Below are 20,313 nucleotides of genomic sequence, written 5' to 3' on the forward strand. Positions count from 1 at the left end.
ACAGAAAATTAAAAAATTAACCAGGTATGGTGGCTCAGCCTGGGGTCCTAGCTACTCAGGAGGCTGAGGTGAGAGGATCACCTGAGCCGTGATCATGCCACTGCACTCTGGCCTGGGGACAGGGTGAGACCCCGTCTCTTGAAAAAAAAATAAAAAATAAAAAAGGCAACATATCTTTGGCATGGTTCTAGCTCTGAGCTTAGAAATTTATGTTATCTATGAATTTCACATAGGGCAGTAAAATGGGGTGTTATATAATGTTTATTATAAAAAGAGGTCATTGGGTCTGGTAAGGTCAAGAATCTCCAGCAGAGATGCAGCCTATTTTTTTTTTTTTTTTTTTTTTTTCTGAGACAGGGTCTCCCTCTGTCACTCAGGCTGGAGTGCAATGGCACAATCTCGGCTCACTACAACCTCTGCCTCCTGGGTTCAAGCGATTCTCCTCTCTCAGCCTCCCGAGTAGCTGGGATTACAAGCATGTGCCACCACGCCCAGCTAATTTTTGTATTTTTAGTAGAGACAGGGTTTCACCGTGTTGGCCACACTGGTCTCAAACTCTTGACCTCAGGTAAACCACCTGCCTCGGCCTCCCAAAATGCTGGGATTACAGGCACGAGCCACTGCACCCAGCCCAGCCTAGAAAAGTTTTATACCCCTGATGGTGTGTGAGGGTACCCGTTCCCTGATATCCGGGCCAGCACTCGCTAAAATGTTTCATCTCATTAAAATAATTGCCAGCCTGCTGTAATCCCAGCACTTTGGGAGGCCGAGGCTGGTGGATCACTTGAGGTCAGGAGTTTGACACCAGCCTGGCCAACATGACGAAACCCCGTCTCTACCAAAAAGTACAAAAATTAGCCAGGTATAGTGGTGTGCACCTGTAGGTCCAGCTACTCCCAAGGCTGAGGTGGGAGAATCGCTTGAATCCAGGAGGCAGAGGTTGCAGTGAGCCGAGATTGCACCACTGCACACCAGCCTCGGCGACAAAGTAAGACCCTGTCTCAAAAAAAAAAAAAAAAAAAGAGGCCGGGCACAGTGGCTCACGCCTGTAATGTCAGCACTTTGGGAGGCCAAGGCGGGTGGATCACTTGAGGTCAGGAGTTCGAGACCAGCCAGGCCAATGTGGTGAAACTTTGTTTCTACCAAAAAATGCAAAAAGTAGCCGTGCGTGGTGGCGGGCGCCTATAATCTCAGCTATTTGGGAGGCTGAGGCATGAGAATCGCTTGAACCCGGGAGGTGGAGGTTGCAGCGAGCCAAGATCACATCACTGCACTCCAGCCTGGGTGACAGAGTGAGACCCTGTTTCTGTATATATATATACGTTATACTCTGTTTCTATATATGTATTGTGTGTGTGTGTGTGTGTGTGTATATATATATCCTATATAATATATGTATAATGAAATGTTAGCCAACCTGAATGGGGGAATGGTATCCTATTTTCATTCTCAACTCTTTGATCCAAGCGTTGTGTAGTTAAGATGTGCCATTTCTGCCCACAGGGAGGCTGTGCCTGTGAGTGCAGATAGGTTCTTTTGGGGACTGTGTTCCTGAAAGGCTACTAGACAGGAGTCTCTCTCTGTCCTGATACTGTCTGCCTCTCCAGAGGAAATAACAGGGCGGGAGGAGTCCACGCTGTCCCCAAAGCCCCTGACCTGGGCCTGATGTTCCTACCTTCTCCTTTGCCTTCCACAGGAAGCCTGGAAGCACGCAATCCAGAAGGCCAAGCACATGCCCGACCCCTGGGCTGAGTTCCACCTGGAAGATATTGCCACCGAACGTGCTACTCGACACAGGTCAGCAGCTTGTTTGGGGTCCTGAGGAGTCCTGGGGGCTATACGTCCAGCTTCTGTTCCCAATCAGTGAGGCCTAAGTACTCTTGGGGGTCAGGGGAAGGGAGTAATCATAACAGCAGCTAATATTGGCATGCTAATGCGTGCTTAAGGCCCGGTGCATTACCTCACTGAATCCTTCTCGTGGTTCTCACAAGGTACCTATTAGACAGGCTAGACTGAGCTAGTTTTTTTAAATTGTTGCAGATCTCTGGCCGGGTGAGGTGGCTCTCACCTGTAATCCCAGCACTTTGGGAGGCTGAGGTGGGCAGATCACTTGAGGTCAGGAGTTCAAGACCAGCCTGGCCAACATGGTGAAACCCCATCTCTACTAAAAATACAAAAATTAGCCATAGCCAAGCGTGGTGGCTGGCACCTGTAATCCCAGCTACTCAGGAGGCTGAGGCAGGAGAATCGCTTGAACTCAGGAAGTGGAGGTTGCAGTGAGCTGATATAGCACCGCTGCACTCCAACCTGGGCGTCAGAGTAACACTCCATGTCAAAAATAAAATAAAATTGTTGCAAATCTCTGAAACATTTTCCAATATATTGATTGAAGAAAGTCCATTTATAAGTAGACCCACGCACTTCAAACCCATGTCATTCAAGCATCAACTATACTTGCCCTGGGCCGGTGCAAACTGTGCAGCTCTGGAGAGCTTTCCTCCCTCTGAGCCTAGGGGAGGTTAACCTGCCAGGCCTCTGCTTGTTTTTCCCGGTGGAGGCATCAGGCTCTGGGAAACCTGTTCTCACCGAGGGTGGGGTGTTCTGGAGTCTGCCCCGGCTGAGAGGTGCGCTAAGGGAAACCTCCAACTAGAGTTAAGAACACCTCAGCCCGGAGGGAGGTTTCAAACTTTAGGGATCCATTGAGCTGAGGAGATTTCCACCAGGCAAACTTGTGTGAGGCCTGGCCAGGCCCAGGGGCTGATTTACTCTGGGAAAGGAGAGATGGAAATGTTCCCTGAACCCTCTCCAAGCTCTCTCTGCCTTAGGTATGCACCTATCTGTGGCAAAAACAAACTTAATTTAACCTACTGTACCCTTACAACACAGAATGCTTCTGTGAGCTCAAAATGTGTGGCGGTTTCTCCCCACCCACAAGCAAGTAATCAGCTCTGCAGTGGACACCAGCAGATGTGCGTCTAATTCTGTTCCTCTAATTGAAGGAATTAGAGGAGTTTTGAATTGGGTATCCTATGATTCAATTCAATTCTGACACCATCTACCTGGAGATAGCATCAGATCCCACAGGTTGGAGGCTCAGTCCTACAAGACCGTCCCCAACTTTCACTGCTGATCGCAAGCCCGAAGTGGTTTCACCTGTGCTTCTGACCAGCTATAAATCAGGGTTCCCATGAACCCCTCCTTGGGTTTGATTAACTTGCTGGAGCAGCTCACGGAACTCAGGGAAACACTTACTCATATTTACTGGTTTATTATAAAGGATGTTACAAAGGGTACAGAAGAAGACTGGGCATGGTGGCTCATGCCTGTAATCCCAGCACTTTGGGAGGCCGAGGTGAGTGGATCACTTGAGGTCAGGAGTTCGAGACCAGCCTGACCAACATGGTGAAACCCCATCTCTTCTAAAAATTTAGCCGGGTGTGGTGGTAGGCGCCTGTAATCCCAGCTACTCAGGAGGCTGAGGCAGGAGACTTGCTTGAACCCTGGGAGACAGAGGTTGCAGTGAGCTGAGATCGTGCCACTACACTCCAGCCTGGGTGACAGAGTGAGACTCAGTCTTAAAAAAAAAAAAAAAAAAAAGACGTCACTTTGGAGATTCCAGGGACTTTCAGAGTTGCATGCCAGGAAATGGAATCTAAAACAAAATATATGTTTACCATCACACAACCTGGTACTGGGGCTCAGAAAATGATACCCCAAAGTGAAGGCTTCAGAAATAGCCTCTCTCTGATCATCTCCTGCCCTCCTGTCTCTCACCCCTTGTTGTCTCCTTAAGCAAGCCATTGAAACTAGAATTGGCCGGGTGCGATGGCTCACGCCTGTAATCCCAACACTTTGGGAGGCTGAGGCAGGCGGATCATGAGATCAGGAGTTTGAGACCAGCCTGGCCAATGTGATGAAACCCCATCTCTACTAAAAATACAAAAATTAGTTGGGCACGGTGGCATGCGCCTGTAATCCCAGCTACTCGGGAGGCTAAGGCAGGAGAATCGCTTGAACCCAGGAGACAGAGGTCGCAGTGAGCTGAGTTCGCCCCACTGCACTCCAGCCTGGGTGACAGAGCGAGACTCCATCTCAAAAAAAAAAAAAGAAACTAGAATTGCCCTTGCCCACTACCAGTCATAGAAACTAGAACCCCTTTTTCCCAAAGCCAGCCATAAAGCTTAAAAATATTACTCTAGGCCAGGCGCAGTGGCTAACGCCTGTAATACCAGCACTTTGGGAGGCTGAGGCAGGTGGATCACTTGAGGCCAGGAGTTCAAGATCAGCCTGGCCAACATGGTGAAACTCCATCTCTACAAAAATACAAAAAAAAAAAAATTAGCTGGCTATGGTGGCAGGCACACCTGTAATCCCAGCTACTCGGAAGGCTGGAGCAGGAGAACCACTTGAACCCAAGAAGTGGAGGTTGTAGTGAGCCAAGATTGCTCCACTGCACTCCAGCCTGGGTGACGGGGAGATTCTGTGTCAAAAAAAAAAAAAAAAATTCTCTAACCTTACATGAATTTTCTGTGCAATAGCTGGCCACAAATAAATTATGGAATGAGACCCTCATTCCAAAGGGGTCCTACTCCATACACAAGAGAAGGAAATGCTATAACAGAGTGGCCAAGAAGAATCGGAACAGGCCTTGCTGGCCAACTCGGTCTGTTACCATTAGCTCATCTCCTTTTTGCCCAATCACATTGCTTCACGCCATCCCTGCTTCACTGAACCTCAGCATAAAATCGGATTGGTTCTTCTGTATCTTTGAGTCTTCATTCTGAAGGCTTCCGTGTCACATAAAACTGGGCTGTTGTCCATGACCCTTATGATGGGGAGGAAAGAGATCACTCCTTTCTACCCGTACACCGGCAGCCCTTCTCCTGTCTAGACTCAGAGACAGGACCCTTACCCTCCACTGTGTGTGGCTGTTACTTCTCGGGAGATGTGCCCAGCTGCCTGGCAAGATCGAGGGCACCATCACCACCTCCCCTCCCTGGGCCATGCCGTTTGTTACGGAGACCAGTTATGATCAGCATATTATTTATTCAGTCATTCATCCACCTTGTATATTTATTTTATGTATGTATTTATTTTTATTTTTTATCTTTTGAGACGGAGTCTCGCTCTGTCACCCAGGCTGGAGTGCAATGGTGCAATCTCGGCTCACTGCGACCTCCGCCTCCCGGGTTCAAGCGATTCTCCTGCCTCAGCCTCCTGAGTAGCTGGGATTACAGGCATGCACCACCATGCTCGGCTAATTTTTGTATTTTTAGTGCAGACAGAGTTTCACCTTGTTGGTCAGGCTGATCTCGAACTCCTGACCTCATGATCCGCCTGCCCCAGCCTCCCAGAGTGCTGGGATTACGGGCGTGAACCACCAAGTCCGGCCATGTATATTTATTAAGCATCCACACACACTGGGTCCAGGTGACTAAGACAGACATGGGTCTGCTTTTGTGGGGTTACAGTCCAGTGGGGGCCCCAGATGCAGAACAAGCCAGTAAACAGCACAGCAGTGAGTGCTGGGGATATGGAAATGGGGGACATGGTAGAGAGGAAACAGTGGGTTTGAGGAAAGGATTGAGACCAGTGTGTTGGGACGTGGGAGGGAGGGACAGTGTCTCCAACCCAACCCAGGAGGTTGGCTGGGCTATGGGCCAAGGTGGAGAGTGGGTTGGTTCTGAGGTCAGTGGGGAGCCCAGAAGGGTCTTTGACCTTTAGCCAGTGAGAAACAGGACCACGTGATGGACGCTGTGCCCCGTGGTGGATGGGTCTCTGCAGGTACAACGCCGTCACTGGGGAATGGCTGGATGATGAAGTTCTGATCAAGATGGCATCTCAGGTGAGCAGAGCATTGAGCCCCGTGGGGACAGGGCTGAGCAAAGACTTTCTGCAGCTAATTTTGGTCTGTGCACCCTTCTCTCCCACTCCCACTTTATTTAATTTTTGTAACTTCGGGGGATTCTTTGTTATTGTTTATTTATTGGTTGTAGCCAGCATTTTTTTTTTTTTTTTTTTTTTTTGAGACAGGGTCTCGCTCTATCACCCAGGAGCACAGTGGCACAGTCACAGCTCACTGCAGCCTTGACCTCCTGGTCTCAAGCCATCCTCCCACCTTAGCCTCCCAAGTAGCCGGGACCACAAGTACACACCACCACGCCTGGCCAATTTTTTTATTTTTTATAGAGACATGGGTTCCACTATGTTGCCCAGGCTGGTCTCAAACTCCTGGGCTCAAATGATCCTCCTGCCTTGGCCGCCCAGAGTGCTGGGATTATAGGCGTAAGCCACCACACCCGTCTCTACTAAAAATACAAAAAACGCTTTTGAAGAAAAAAAAAAAGATAAAAGACTAGAAAATAGAGTATTCCCTGCATATTGAAGTTAGGATTGCTTTATGAAACTTTGTTTTAGTGTAATATACAATATACACAGAAAAGTGTACAGCTTGCTGAGTTGTCACAAAATGAGCACACTGCCTTACCATCGGCCCGTATCAACAAACAGAAGGCAACCAGCCTGTCCAAGCCCCTCTCAGTCACTCCTCCCATACCCACAGGGTAAGCACCCCTCTGAATTCTATCACCCTAGATTACTTTTGCCTATTTTTTTGCTTCATATAAGTGGGGGCATACAACAGGTATTCTTTTTTAGAGACAGGGTCTTGCTCTGCTGCCCAGGCTGGGGTGTAGGGGTACATGATCTTGCCTTACTGCAGCCCTGAACTCCTGGGCTCAAGCAATTATCCCACCTCAGCCTCCCGAGTAGCTCAGACTACAGGGGTGCACCGTCACACCCAGTCAATTAAAAAAAAATTTTTTTTTTTTTTGGAGATAGAGTTTTGCTCTTGTTGCCCAGGCTGGAGTGCAATGGTGCGATCTTGGCTCATCGCAACCTCTGCCTCCTGGGTTCAAGCAATTCTCCTGCCTCAGCCTCCCAAGTAGCTAGGATTACAGGCATGCACCATCACGCCCAGCTAATTTTTCTATTTTTAGTAGAGACAGGGTTTCTCCATATTTGTCAGGCTGGTCTCGAACTCCCGACCTCAGGTGATCCACCCACCTCAGCCTCCTAAAGTGCTGGGATTACAGGCATGAGCCACTGTGCCCAGCCTTAAAATATTTGTAGAGGGAGGTCTTGCTATGTTGCCCAGGCTGGTCTTGAACTCCTGGCCTCAAGTGATCCTCTTGCCTCAGCCTCCCAAAATTCTGGGATTACAGACATAAGCCGCTGCTCCTGGTGCTGCAGGTGTTCTTTTGGTCAACATTTTGCATTGGTTTTCATCGCTGCATGGTATTTCATTGAAGGAATACACCTGGTTGATTTTTCCAGTATATTGTTGCTGGACACGTAGGTTATCTCCACTTTTTTTCTCTTACAGTCAGGCCTGGGAAAACGTCCTCTGAGATGCACTGTCCCTCCCCTATCATCCTGCCCCCGTGGGTTCTTCCCCTCAGCTGGGGTGGAGGAATGGGGGTTCCTTGTCATCCTGGCAGCCTCTGGGTTGGAAGGCCTCTATGGCTTTGGTGCTGAGACATAGGAGGGAGATCCCCAGGGATTTCAGGATTGAGATGAGGCCCAGGGCACCCATTTGATAGGTGGCATGTAAGGGGAGCACCTCCTGTCTTAGGGTCCCTTTTGGGTGGGGCATGGGGACTGATAACACTCTGTGTGGTGTCTTTCAGCCCTTCGGCCGAGGAGCAATGAGGGAGTGCTTCCGGACGTAAGTGACTCAGCCTGGCTCTTGGGGCCCTGCCCAGAGTCCCCCCAGGCTCCTAAGAGCTGAGGCATTGGGACATTTTCAGCCAAGGAATGGAGCCAGGGGCCTCTGCCTTCTTGTGGCCCAGGTTCCTGTCCATCTGGTCTCCTTCGGGCCACACATTGGGCCTGGCTGTGACGATGGGCTCAGGAAGAACAGGGAACACCCCACTTACCTCTGCCCTGGTGCTGGGAGGTCAAGGGAAATGGGATAGGAGACCTTTAACAGTGACCTTTAATCCCCCTGTCCCAGCTCTTTGAAGGATGCAGAGGGGTGGGGACGTCCTTCCTACCTCCTGCATTTTGTTCCTGCTGCCAGCCACCCAGCCACATCAGACAGGGTCTTGCTGTCCTGAGGACCAGGGCTGTGTCCCTGGTGAACCCCAGAGTACCCAGGTAGGCCCCCTGCTGCCTCTCCCCACAGGAAGAAGCTCTCCAACTTCTTGCATGCCCAGCAGTGGAAGGGAGCCTCCAACTACGTGGCGAAGCGCTACATCGAGCCCGTAGACCGGGATGTGTACTTTGAGGACGTGCGTCTACAGATGGAGGCCAAGCTCTGGGGGGAGGAGTATAATCGGCACAAGCCCCCCAAGCAGGTGCGTGGCCCCACTACCTGCCCCCTTTCCATGCCAGGGCAGCTGGGCACAGTGTCTGGGAAAGAGGGCCATGGTGAATCCCTATTTCACCTTCTTTTTTTTTTTTTTTTTGAGATGAAGTCTTGCTCTGTCACCCACCACCAAGGCTGGAGTGCAGTGGCATGATCTTGGCTCACTGCAACCTCCATCTCCCAGGTTCAAGCGATTCTCCTGCCTCAGCCACCCCAGTAGCTGGGATTACATACAGGTGCCTGCCACCACATCTGGCTAATTTTTGTATTTTTAGTAGAGATGCGGTTTCACCATGTTGGCCAGGCTGGTCTCGAACTCCTGACCTCAAGTGATCTGCCTGCCTTGGCCTCCCAAAGTGCTGGGATTACAGGTGTGAGCCACCATACCTGGCCTCTTTCACCTTCTTAATAGTAGCTAATAACAACCACTGTTTACTGAGCATGATGAACCAAGTCATTTATTTTATTTTAATTTTTTTTGAGACAGGATCTTTCTTGGTTGCCCAGGCCAGAGTGCAGTGGCATAATTACAGCTCACTGCAGCCTCAACCTCCTGGGCTTGAACAATCCTCCCAGCTTGGCCTCCTGAGTAGCTGGGACTACAGGGGTATGCCACCATGCCTAGCTAATTTTTGTATTTTCTGTAGAGAAAGGGTTTTGCCATGTTGCCCAGGCTGGTTTCAAACTCCTGGCCTCAAGCAATCCATCCATCTCGGCCTCCCAAAGGGCTGGGATTACAGGCGTGAGCCATTGCACTTGTTCCAGAGTCATTTATTCCTAAAAACAGAGCTCTGAGGTCGGAATGTTTTTATCCTCAATTACAGATGGGATCTATTAGTCAGGATTTTTGTTTGCAAATGACAGAAACCCACTCAAACTGCTTAATCCGAAAAGGGAATTCATTGCCTTATGTAACTGAAAAATAATGTGGCCATAGGCACGGCCGGATGCAGGATTAAACTGAGGTTGTCAGAATCTTCCTCCATCTCTGGCCTGGGTGTTCTTCTGGGTTGGCGTCATTCTCAGGCAGCCTCTGCACTAGTGGTAGCACTCTGGCCCCCAGCAGGCCCAAGTTCTTGTTGGAATGACAAAACCTATTTCCCCAGAAGTTCCAATAAAAGTCCCAGAGCTGGGTTTCATTGGCTCTGATTAAGTCAGATCCCTATTGCCGAGCCAATCACAGTGGCCAAGGGGCAGGAATATGCAGATTGGGCACACCCTAGCCATGTGCCTGCCCTTAGAGCTAGGAATGTAGGTGTTCCACCCAGACCACAGGGACTGAGACTGGAAAAGGTGAGATTCCCAAGAAAAAGCAGAAGAAAGAGCTGGGAATGTATATTAGTCCGTTTTCACACTTCTGATAAAGACATACCCAAGACTGGGTAATTTATAAAAGAAAAAGAGGTTTAATGGACAGATAGTTCCACGTGGCTGGGGAGGCCTCACAATCATGGCAGAAGGCAAAAGGCACATCTTACCTGGTGGCAGACAAGAGAGATTGAGGACCAAGCAAAGGGGGTTTCCCCTTATAAAACCATCAGATCTCGTGAGACTTATTCACTATCATGAGAACAGTATGGGGGAAACCACCCCCATGATTCAATTATCTCCTACCAGGTCCCTCCCACAACACGTGGGAATTATGGGAGCTACAATTCAAGATGAGCTTTGAGTGGGGACACAGCCAAACCATATCATAGTGGATACTATGTCTGCTCTTTGGGAAACCCTGGGCTCAAAGAGGCTAAATGACTTCTCCAACCAGGCAGAGCTGGAGCCAGGTCTCAAATGCAGGCTTTTCAACCCCCTGCTAGGTTGGCCCCTTCATTTGAGCCCCTAGGGTGATGAGTGACTGAGGCCAAGCAGAATTCCCTGTTGCCTTTCGGCATTTGAGGAAGGATCCATGCCTCTGCCCTGCATGAGCCCACAGCTGAGATCTTCCACAGCTTGAGCATCTACTACATACAAGGCACAGTCTCCTGGGTGTGCAGAATTTATTGAGCACCTGCTGTTTGCAGAGCCCTTGATGAAGCATACTTGAGGCAGGCGCAAGAAGCCACAGTCCCCACCCTGGGGGGCTGTGGCTTCCTCTGCAATTTGCGGCCTTCCAGCCTGGCCTCCTTTCTCTTCCTCCACAAGCTTGTTCCTGCCCCAAAACCTTGGCCCTGGCTGTGGGCTTGGCGGGCATCTTGTGTCACCGTAATTCTTGCATGGCTAGCTACTTCTTACAGTTCAGGTCTCAGATCCTGTGTCACCTCCTCAGCCAGCCCATCTCAGACAACCCTAAGAAGTGGTCCCTCTGCCCCAGTCACCTCTGTCACATCATTCTAGCTTTTTTTTTTTTTCTGTTCTTTGGAGCAGTTAGTATGTCATTCATTTAGTTAATATTTTAGGTGCTTCTCTCCCCTAAAGGCAGAGATTTTATTTTATCTTGTTCACTGCTGTCTCCTAGTGCCTAGGTGTCCAGTAAATAATACTGTGGTAGGCCTGGCACAGTGGTTCATGCCTGTAATCCCAGCACTTTGGGAGGCTGAAGTGGGCGGATCACCCGAGGTCAGGAGTTCGAGACCAGCCTGGCCAACATGGTGAAACCCCCGCCTCTACTAAAAATACAAAATTAGCTGGGCATGGTGGTGCACGCCTGTAATCCCAGCTACTTGGGAGGCTGAGGCAGGAGAATCACTTGAACACTAGAGGCGGAGGCTGCAGTGAGCCGAGATTGGGCTACTGCACTCCGGCCTGGGTGACAGAGCAAGACTCCATCCCCAAATAGTAGTAGTAGTAGTAGTAGTAGTAACAATAATAATAATAATAATGTGGTTGACTTAAGGGAGGGAGAGAGACGTGGTTGTTTGAGAAGGTGCTGGTTGTCCACTGTGGCTGTACCACTGCCCCTCGCCCAGGGAGCCCTCTAGCCCAGCAGGTGGCTCTGCTGTAAGTTTCCTTGTAGGGATGGAACCAGCCTTTGGGCAGAACCCTCTGAGAACCGCCGCTCCCTGCCTTCCCCTCAGGCCGGTTCTCAGAACCCATTGAAGCCTCGTTTGGGGCAAGTTCTCACCTCTCAGATCAGGACCCCTTCGGCCTCTGCATCTGTTGTCTGCATGTCTGGTGACCCACTCTCCATGGATGGTCGTTTCCTTGGGAAACCTGGACCTAATCCTCCCAGGAGGTGGCATTGAGGAGGACATGGGAACCAAGGATGAGTCCTTGTGTAACAGGGCAAGAGGTGCAAGCTAGAGTCCCTAATCTCCCCTACTCCACTTTACAAACCATATGCACTATTTATACATTTTCTTCTGTGTACAAAATTAAACATAGACTTTGTAAAAACAAAAAAAATTCGGCAAGGAATGTCAAAGTTCCCTATAATTTCCCATTGCAGGGAGAAAACTGCTGTTTAGAGGTTGGTTTATATTTCTCTAGAATTGTAGCTCCTGATAAAAATGAGTTGCCAGGTACAGTGGCTCATGCTTGTAATCTCAGCACTTTGGAAAGCCCAGGGTTGGGGGCGGATCACTTGAGGTCAGGTGTTCAAGACCAGCCTGGCCAACATGGTAAAACCCATCTCTACTAAAAATACAAAAATTAGGCAGGCGTGGAGGTGGGTGCCTGTAGTCCCAGCTACTCAAGAGGCTGAGGCAGAGGAATTGCTTGAACCTGGGAGGCAGAGGTTGCAGTGAGCCAAGATCGTGCCACTGCAGTCCAGCCTGGGCAACAGCCTGGGCAATAAAATATAAAATAAAATAAAAGCAAACATTGCCTGGCTCCTTTTTGCATCAATAAGTTTAATTCACAGACTGAGCCTGAGACCCTCTTTATGCAGGTAAGGAAACTGAGGCACAGAGAGGTGAAATTCAGAAATGTTCCCAAATTCACAGTTTTACTGTAAGGCATAGTCTAAGTTGCTTAGCAAACAGACCCACAAATATGTGTGGACACGAAATGGTTTCTTTTTCACTTGTGTGGAGGTCTTGCATTGGTGGGTGGCTTGGGGTAGGCTTGTGCCTCATCTCCTTGAAGCCATCTAGAGAACTCGTTCCTTTGGTCTTTTTTCTCTGCCATCCCCTCAGGGGTTTGCCATGGACCACATAATCAATTCTGGCTCCCAAGCAGAGTCCACCTTACAGGGCAGGCTGGAGTTAACATCATTGCAATGCTCACTTCCCATTGGCTGGGCACAGTCATGTGGCCACACTTAGCTGCAAGGGAAGCTTAGCAATGTCATCCCTAGTGGGTGGCTGTGTACCCTTTTAAAACTCAAAGGAAAACAGAGCTGAGCACAGTGGCTGCAGCTTGTGATCCTAATGCTCTGGGAGGATGCTGGAAGACAAGAGGATTGCTTGAGGCCAGTTCTTGAGGCCAGTTCAAGACCAGCCTAGGCAACATAGTGAGACTTCGTCTCTATAAAAAAATTTAGATATGAGCCATGTGTAGTGACACACACCTGTAGTCCTAGCTTCTCGGGAGGCTGAGGTGGGAGGATCACTTGAGCCCAGAAGTATGAGGCTGTAATGAGCCATGATTATGACACTGCACTCCAGCCTGGGCGACAGAGTGAGACCCTTTCTCTAAAATAAATTTTTTTTTTTTTTAAGACGGAGTCTCGCTCTGTCACCCAGGCTGGAGTGCAGTGACGTGATCTTGGCTCACTGCAACCGCTGCCTCCTGGGTTAAAGTGATACTCCTGCCTCGACACCCTGAGTAGCTGGGATTTTTGGTACGCGCAAGCACGCCCAGCTAATTTTTGTATTTTTATTTTATTAATTTTTTTTTTTGAGACGGAGTTTTGCTCGTTGCTCAGGGCTGGAGTGCAGTGGTGCAATCTTGGCTCACTGCAACCTCTGCCTCCCAGGTTCAAGTGATTCTCCTGCCTCAGCCTCCAGAGTAGCTGGGATTACAGGCATGTGCCACCATTCCTGGCTAATTTTGTATTTTTGGTAGAGACAGGGTTTCACCATGTTGGCCACGGTTGGTCTCGAACTCCTGGCCTCAGGTGATCCACACACCTTGGCCTCCCAAAGTGCTGGGATTACAGGTGTGAGCCACCACGCCCAGCCTTAATTTTTGTATTTTTAGTAGAGGCAGGATTTCACCATGTTGGCCAGGCTGGTCTCGAACTCCTAACCTCAACTGATTCACCTGCCTCAGCCTCCCAAAGTGCTGGGATTACAGATGTAAGCCACCGTGCCCAGCCTAAAAATATATATTTTTTAATTTAAAAAAAAAATGAAAGGAAAAGAGGAGATTAGATTCTGGGCATCATCAGGAGCTCCTGCAATAGAGAGCTAGTAAGTCATGGAGCCAGGGTCTGAGCCCAGGCAGGCGAGTTCCTCTCAGCCCTCCCCTTGCCGCTTCTCAGAGGAGGTGCGCCTGGGCCCTCCCGCCTGAGCCCACTCCCCATCCCACCAGGTGGACATCATGCAAATGTGCATCATCGAGCTGAAGGACAGACCGGGCAAGCCCCTCTTCCACCTGGAGCACTACATCGAGGGCAAGTACATCAAGTACAACTCCAACTCTGGCTTTGTCCGCGATGACAACATCCGCCTGACGCCGCAGGTGAGGCCGAGCTCACCTCCACCCTCTGCCCACCACAGCCCTTGGGGTGAGATCCTGGCCAGGCTCAGCCCCTAAAGAGGAAGGTCCCTGTGGGCTTGGAGTCTCACCCCCAGAGAAGCCTCTTGGAGCATTCAGAAGGAGACCCGTCACCCCATGACAGCTTCTGTCACCTAAGGTGGCCACAGGACCTGCAGCCCAAGGTCCCTGCCCAACTGAAGAGGCCTTTTTCCTTTGTCTTTTCCTCTATATAACTCCTTGAAGAGAAAGCCCCTCAGCATGGGCAGAGGCGTGGCCAGTGCCTGCACAGCCCTCAGCCTGTCTCTTGACATCTCATTTTCCTTCCTGTCCCCTGTAGGCCTTCAGCCACTTCACTTTTGAGCGTTCCGGCCATCAGCTGATAGTGGTGGACATCCAGGGAGTTGGGGATCTCTACACTGACCCACAGATCCACACGGAGACGGGCACTGACTTTGGAGACGGCAACCTAGGTACGTGGGGAAAGCCAGCCTGTTTCCGCAGAAACCATGCTCCCTGCTAAAACCTCTGAGTTCTTTGTACAGCCAAGGAAACAGGCTGAGACACTGTACGTGCTTTTTCAAGATCATGGAGATGGGAGCCTGGATGTCTGATGCCTCCCAGCTTGGCACATTTTATACCTGCCCTGGCCATGTGTATGAGGCCCACCACTGCCTGTCCCCCGTCACAGAGCAAAGCAACACTCCAGACACCCCCGCTCTGTCCACAGGTGTCCGCGGGATGGCGCTCTTCTTCTACTCTCATGCCTGCAACCGGATTTGCGAGAGCATGGGCCTTGCTCCCTTTGACCTCTCGCCCCGGGAGAGGGATGCGGTGAATCAGAACACCAAGCTGCTGGTGGGTGCCCAGTGTGACCCTGCTTGGCCTGGCAGGCCCTTCTGCTACTTGCAAAGCAAGCCCTGCTCCCCTGTGTGGTGACAGCCAGGTCAAGCAGTGCTTAACTGATGAATACCAGGGCTGGAGGCATCTGTCCCATCCATGCCCCAGCCCGTCCCCTCCAGCTCAGTGCACAAAACCCTCCTGAGTGTCCTTCCAATCGAGCAGCTGGTATCTGCTTAGGTTGGGCCCATTTTTTACCAGAGTGAGGGGAACAGGCACGTGGAGATAGTGAGAAGGCGTGTGGTGTGTGTGTGTGTTTGTGTGATGTATTGACAAATGACTGAACTAGTCTTAGACCTGGCTCTCCAGGCACCTCACCAACATACCTCCCATCCTCCCATTGCTACTTGGACCAGGGACAAGAGAATGTTGCAAAGACCAGCTTGGGATGCTGGACATAGAGTGGAATGCTTTCTCCAGCTCTGGGCTGTGGAATGTGGTCAGTGCTTTAGGGGATACTGGCAGGTCCTCTGAGCCTCTGTTCCAGATGCCCTTTCTTGGAGGCCTTAGGTTTAATCCCTGACTGATTTTTTATTTTTTAAGACAATGTATCAGCTCCTAAACAGGCATGTTTAGGAGCTGTGGATGAAGGGGTTTCAGGGTTAGAGGGAACAACAGGAAGAGCCCTTTAATTCCCAGAGGGTGTGTGCGTGACATGAGTATCCCTATTAATGTCCCTAGCAATCAGCCAAGACCATCTTGAGAGGAACAGAGGAAAAATGTGGGAGCCCCCGAGTAAGGACCCTCTCTGGGAGCCGGCCACCCCTGCTCCGTCCCCTTTCAGAGAACTCTGGAGACGAGAACATGAGCGACGTGACCTTCGACTCTCTCCCTTCTTCCCCATCTTCGGCCACACCACACAGCCAGAAGCTAGACCACCTCCGTGAGTGACGGTTCGGTCCCTAGTCACTGTGATTGGAGGGGACAGGTGGAGCAGAGCTAAACCAGCTTTCATTTATGTTAGAAAAATCAGACATGCTAATCGAAAAGATTCATGGCCCTAGTGGTTTTATAGGTGAGTTTCATTGAGTGAACTTTCAAAACAGATCATCCAAATGCTATAAAAACAACCCCTATTGTAGGAAACAAAGTAACTTTTATCAGTGTGTTTTATGAAACCAGCAAAACCTATATAATAAATCTGACAAACCAAAAAAAATTATATCCCAACCTTATTTAAAATTTTTATTTGTGTATAGAGAACAAAAAAAATCTAAATAGATATTAACAAATAAAAATAGTACTATGTTAAAAGGTTCACCTGTCACAGTTAAATAGGGATTTCACAGGAATCTGAGGGTTGTTCAATGTTAGAAAAGCTATGAACGTGATATTAATGGGTCAAAGGAGAAAAACAGAATCATTATTTCTGACACTGAAAGAGTGGAGTTTGCTGATGATTCAGATGAGAGTCTGTAGGAAAGGATAGAGGCAAGACTGACCCCAGGGTGTTGGCCTAAAGAGCTGGAGGTCATGTATTCAGGGAAAGTGTGAGCGGGAGCAGGCTCAGAGCAGGAGAGCAAGATTTTATTGTTTAGTTTTTTAATTTTTCTCATTTTGATACCTTTGAAAGAGAGATTTTAGTGTCAAACATTAAAGAAGCCCTTTAGATGTTTCCACTGGAAGGTCTTCGGAATAGTCTGGAACAGGAGTCAACAGACTTTTTTAAAAGGTCAGAGAGTAAATATTTTAAGCTTTGCAGGTCATTCAGTCTCTGCATTTGGAGCATGAAAGCTACCATAGAAAATATTAAGTGAGTGGATGTGGCTGTGTTCCAATAAAACTCTATGGATGGTGAAATTTAATTTTTGTCATCCATTTAAAAATGTAAACACTGTTCTTACAAACTATAAAAACAGACAGATAGATTTGGCTGTAGAGGGCAGGAGACAGAGATAGGGAACCACCAGGAGATGGTTGGTGTTTTTTTTTTGTTTGTTTTGTTTTGAGACGGAATCTCTCTCTCTGTCACCCAGGCTGGAATGCAGTGGCGTGATCTTGGCTCACTGCAATCTCTACCTCCTGGGTTCAAGCAATTCTCCTGCCTTAGCCTCCCAAGTAGCTGGTATTACAGGTGCATGCCACCATACCCAGCTAATTTTTGTATTTTTAATAGAGATGGGGTTTCACTATGTTGGCCAGATTGGTCTCGAACTCCTGACCTCAGGTGATCCACCTGCCTCGGCCTCCCAAAGTTCTGGGATTACAGGCGTAAGACACTGTGTCCAGCTGAAGATGGTTTTGAAGCTATCTGAGGCCCACTTCTTGAGCCCCAAATGTACAAACGTCTTTCCTTCCTTCACAACTGCATCTTATTGAGGACCAAGCGGTGGCCAGGCACATATGCTAATAAACACATTACAAGGATAATTGCATTGTGACAACCCTGAGGACACACATAGGTGACACCACTTGGCCAGAATCATGTAGCTGGCAAACAGCAGACTTAGAATAAGTTCTCAAGGAAGAACTTTAGCCTCCAGGTGCTGATAACATTCTTCTCCTTTTTTGTGCCTTTCTTTAAAGCTTAAAAAAAAAAAAAAAGGCTTGGTGGCAGGTATGGACCGCCCTAGGCTGTGGGTTGGTCTTATGCATGTTCCAGTAGTGGAACCAGGACATGATGTCTGTTTCTCCCTGCCCAGATTGGCCAGTGTTCAGTGACCTTGATAACATGGCATCCAGAGACCATGATCATCTAGACAACCACCGGGTGAGTGTGAAGGGAGGGAGGCTGCAGGCTTCAGACCCCAGCAGGGGTAGGAGTGGATTCACTCCCAGAGTGAATCTTCAGCTTTGGAGGTGGGCAGCCTAGCCCAGGCACTGCCAGGAGGGCACAGAATGGGGGAATTAGGGAGGATGCAGATGAATGTCAGCCTCCAGTCCAAGGCTGAGCTTTCCTCTGAGAAAAGGTGGGTCCCTTGCAGTTCCCAGAGATGGTTAGGGAAGAGGGACTCCCAGTCAGCAACAATGCAATCTTGTAGTAAATGCCAGTCTCAGCTCCAGGTTTGGTTTGACCCCACATGTGTTGGTTGTCCTATAGAGCCCCAATACTGGGTCTTAGATGTGTAACACATAGCACAGTAAGCCATGTGTTCTAGCTCTTCACACCTAGCTCTCCAGTTAGATAAACAGAACATTTCCTGAAGCTTTGGGTTGACTTGGTGGTAAGAAACTGAAGGCATCTTATCTGCATTCTCACAAATGTATATTATGGCAAATTATAATACTCTCTATGCTTGTGTGTGTGTTTGAAATATTTCTTAGTAAAATTGGCCAGGCATGGTAGCTCATGCCTATAATCCCAGCACGTTGGGAGACCAAGGTGGGCAGATCACTTGAGCCCAAGAATTTGAAACTAGCCTGGGCAATATGACAAGACCCTCATCTCTACAAAAAAATACAAAAGTTAGCCAGGCATGGTGGCACATACCTGTAGTCCCAGCTACTCAGGAGGCTGAGGTAGGAGGATCTCTTGAGCCTGGGAGGCAGAGGCTGCAGTAAGCCATCATCACACCACTGCACTCCAGCCTGGGTGACAGCGAGATCTTGTCTCAAAAAAAAAGAAAAAACAAATACCTTTTAGTAGAGGCTGGGCGCAGTGGCTCACGCCTGTAATCCCAGCACTTTGGCAGGCCGAGGGGGGCAGATCACTTGAGGTCAGGAATTTGAAGACCAGCCTGACCAACATGGCAAAACCCCATGTCTACTAAAAATACAAAAATTAGCCGAGTATGGTGGCAGTTTCCTGTAATCCCAGCTACTCAGGAGGCGGAGGCACAAGAATTTCTTGAACCCAGGAGGCGGAGGTTGCAGTGAGCAGAGGTCGCACCACTGCACTCCAAACTGGGCGACAGAGCGAGACTCAGTCTCAAAAAAAAAAAAAAAAAAGAAATACTTCTTAGTAGAGGCGGGGTGTGGTGGCTCACACCTGTAATCCCAGCACTATGGGAGGCTGAGGCGGGCAGATCACTTGAGGCCAGGAGTTTAAGACCAGTCTGGCCAACATGATGAAACCTCATCTCTACAAAAAATATAAAAATTAGCCAGGCATGGTGGCATGTGCCTGTAATTCCAGCTACTTAGGAGGCTGAGGCAAGAGAATTGCTTGAACCTGGGAGGTGGAGGTTGCAGTGAGCTGAGATCACGCCACTGCACTACAGCCTGGGTGACAGCGTGAGACCCTGCCACACACACACACACACACACACACACACACACACACACACACACACACACACACAGAGAAAAGATACTTCTTAGAAGAATAAAGAAGGAAATAAAACTATTCCGTTACTAATTGTGCAGGTGACATGCAGAGAGAGCTATAATTCAATGTTGGTAGGTACATGGCTGAAGTTTTTGAGATTCTAAATTATACCAGATTCGCTTTCAGAACAGAACTCAGACCTGGGAGAATAAAAAATATGCCCAAGTAGGCCAGGCACGGTGGCTCACGCCTGTAATCCCAACACTTTGGGAGTCCAAGGCAGGCGGATCACAAGTTCAGGAGTTTGAGACCAGCCTGGCCAATATGGTGAAACCTCGTCTCTACTAAAAATACAAAAATTAGCCAGGCGTGGTGGCAGGCGCCTGTAGTCCCAGCTACTTGGGAGGTTAAGACAGGACAATCACTTCAACTCAAGAGGTAGAGGTTGCAGTGAGCTGAGATCGTGCCACTGCACTCCAGCCAGTGTGACAGAGCGAGACTCCATCTCAAAAAAAAAAATAAAAATGTGTGGTTTTGCTTGAGGGCTTATTTGTATTAAATATTGTTCCCAATGCTATATTTTTGTCCGTGGGTCATAGCCCTTAACCAGCCTTTGTTTTTCTGCCTGTGAAGTGGGTGAGTCACTCTCAGTAAAGCACTTCCTGTGATCCACACTCTCAGAATTTAACAGTGCATTTCACCCACACAGCCCTTCGATGTAGGGGCTATAATGAATCCCATAACTAAGGACGCTGATGCTCAGAGAAGTTAAGCAACTGCCCAAGGTCTCAGCTGGCAAGAAATAAAGCCAGGATTTGAGCCCAGGTCATCTGGCTGTAGAGCCCAAGGTCCTTACTGTTACCTTATACTGCTCCCTCGTTGGCCAGGCAGGTCTTGAACTTCTGTCCTCAAGTGATCTGCCTGCCTCGGCCTCCCAAAGTGCTGGGATTACAGGCATGAGCCACCACACCCGGCAAGGGACAGCAGGAGCAGGGTGTTAGGTAATGGGACAGAGGGGAGAAAGCTAACAGTTGGGGTGTTGAGATGTCATAACCATTTCCAGGTGCTCAGGGGACCACCAGGACCCTAAGGCTGTCTTCTCTCCACAGGAGTCTGAGAATAGTGGGGACAGCGGATACCCCAGTGAGAAGCGGGGTGAGCTGGATGACCCTGAGCCCCGAGAACATGTAAGGAACCCCCAGGAAATGAGACCGGTGTCACCTGTTGCCTTGTTTATCCTCCAGGAAAATGAAAACTCCCCTTC

At 49.2% G+C, this 20,313-nt stretch overlaps 1 protein-coding gene across 2 annotated transcripts in view; it reads left to right on the plus strand.

The window, feature by feature from the left end:
* EEF2K (eukaryotic elongation factor 2 kinase) overlaps window positions 1-20,313 on the plus strand; it is an 82,660-nt gene that overhangs the window by 36,852 nt on the left and 25,495 nt on the right. For both annotated transcript variants that reach the window (XM_034939879.3, XM_034939880.3), the window contains exons 3-12: window positions 1,697-1,797; window positions 5,785-5,845; window positions 7,689-7,726; window positions 8,186-8,357; window positions 13,778-13,927; window positions 14,283-14,415; window positions 14,673-14,800; window positions 15,524-15,725; window positions 17,485-17,552; window positions 20,159-20,236. In XM_034939879.3, coding sequence (XP_034795770.1) covers window positions 1,697-1,797; window positions 5,785-5,845; window positions 7,689-7,726; window positions 8,186-8,357; window positions 13,778-13,927; window positions 14,283-14,415; window positions 14,673-14,800; window positions 15,524-15,725; window positions 17,485-17,552; window positions 20,159-20,236 — 1,131 coding nt within the window. The remainder of the gene's footprint in view (window positions 1-1,696; window positions 1,798-5,784; window positions 5,846-7,688; window positions 7,727-8,185; window positions 8,358-13,777; window positions 13,928-14,282; window positions 14,416-14,672; window positions 14,801-15,523; window positions 15,726-17,484; window positions 17,553-20,158; window positions 20,237-20,313) is intronic.

The sequence above is a fragment of the Pan paniscus genome, chromosome 18 (assembly GCF_029289425.2).
Source record: "Pan paniscus chromosome 18, NHGRI_mPanPan1-v2.0_pri, whole genome shotgun sequence".
Taxonomy (NCBI): Eukaryota; Metazoa; Chordata; class Mammalia; order Primates; family Hominidae; genus Pan; species Pan paniscus.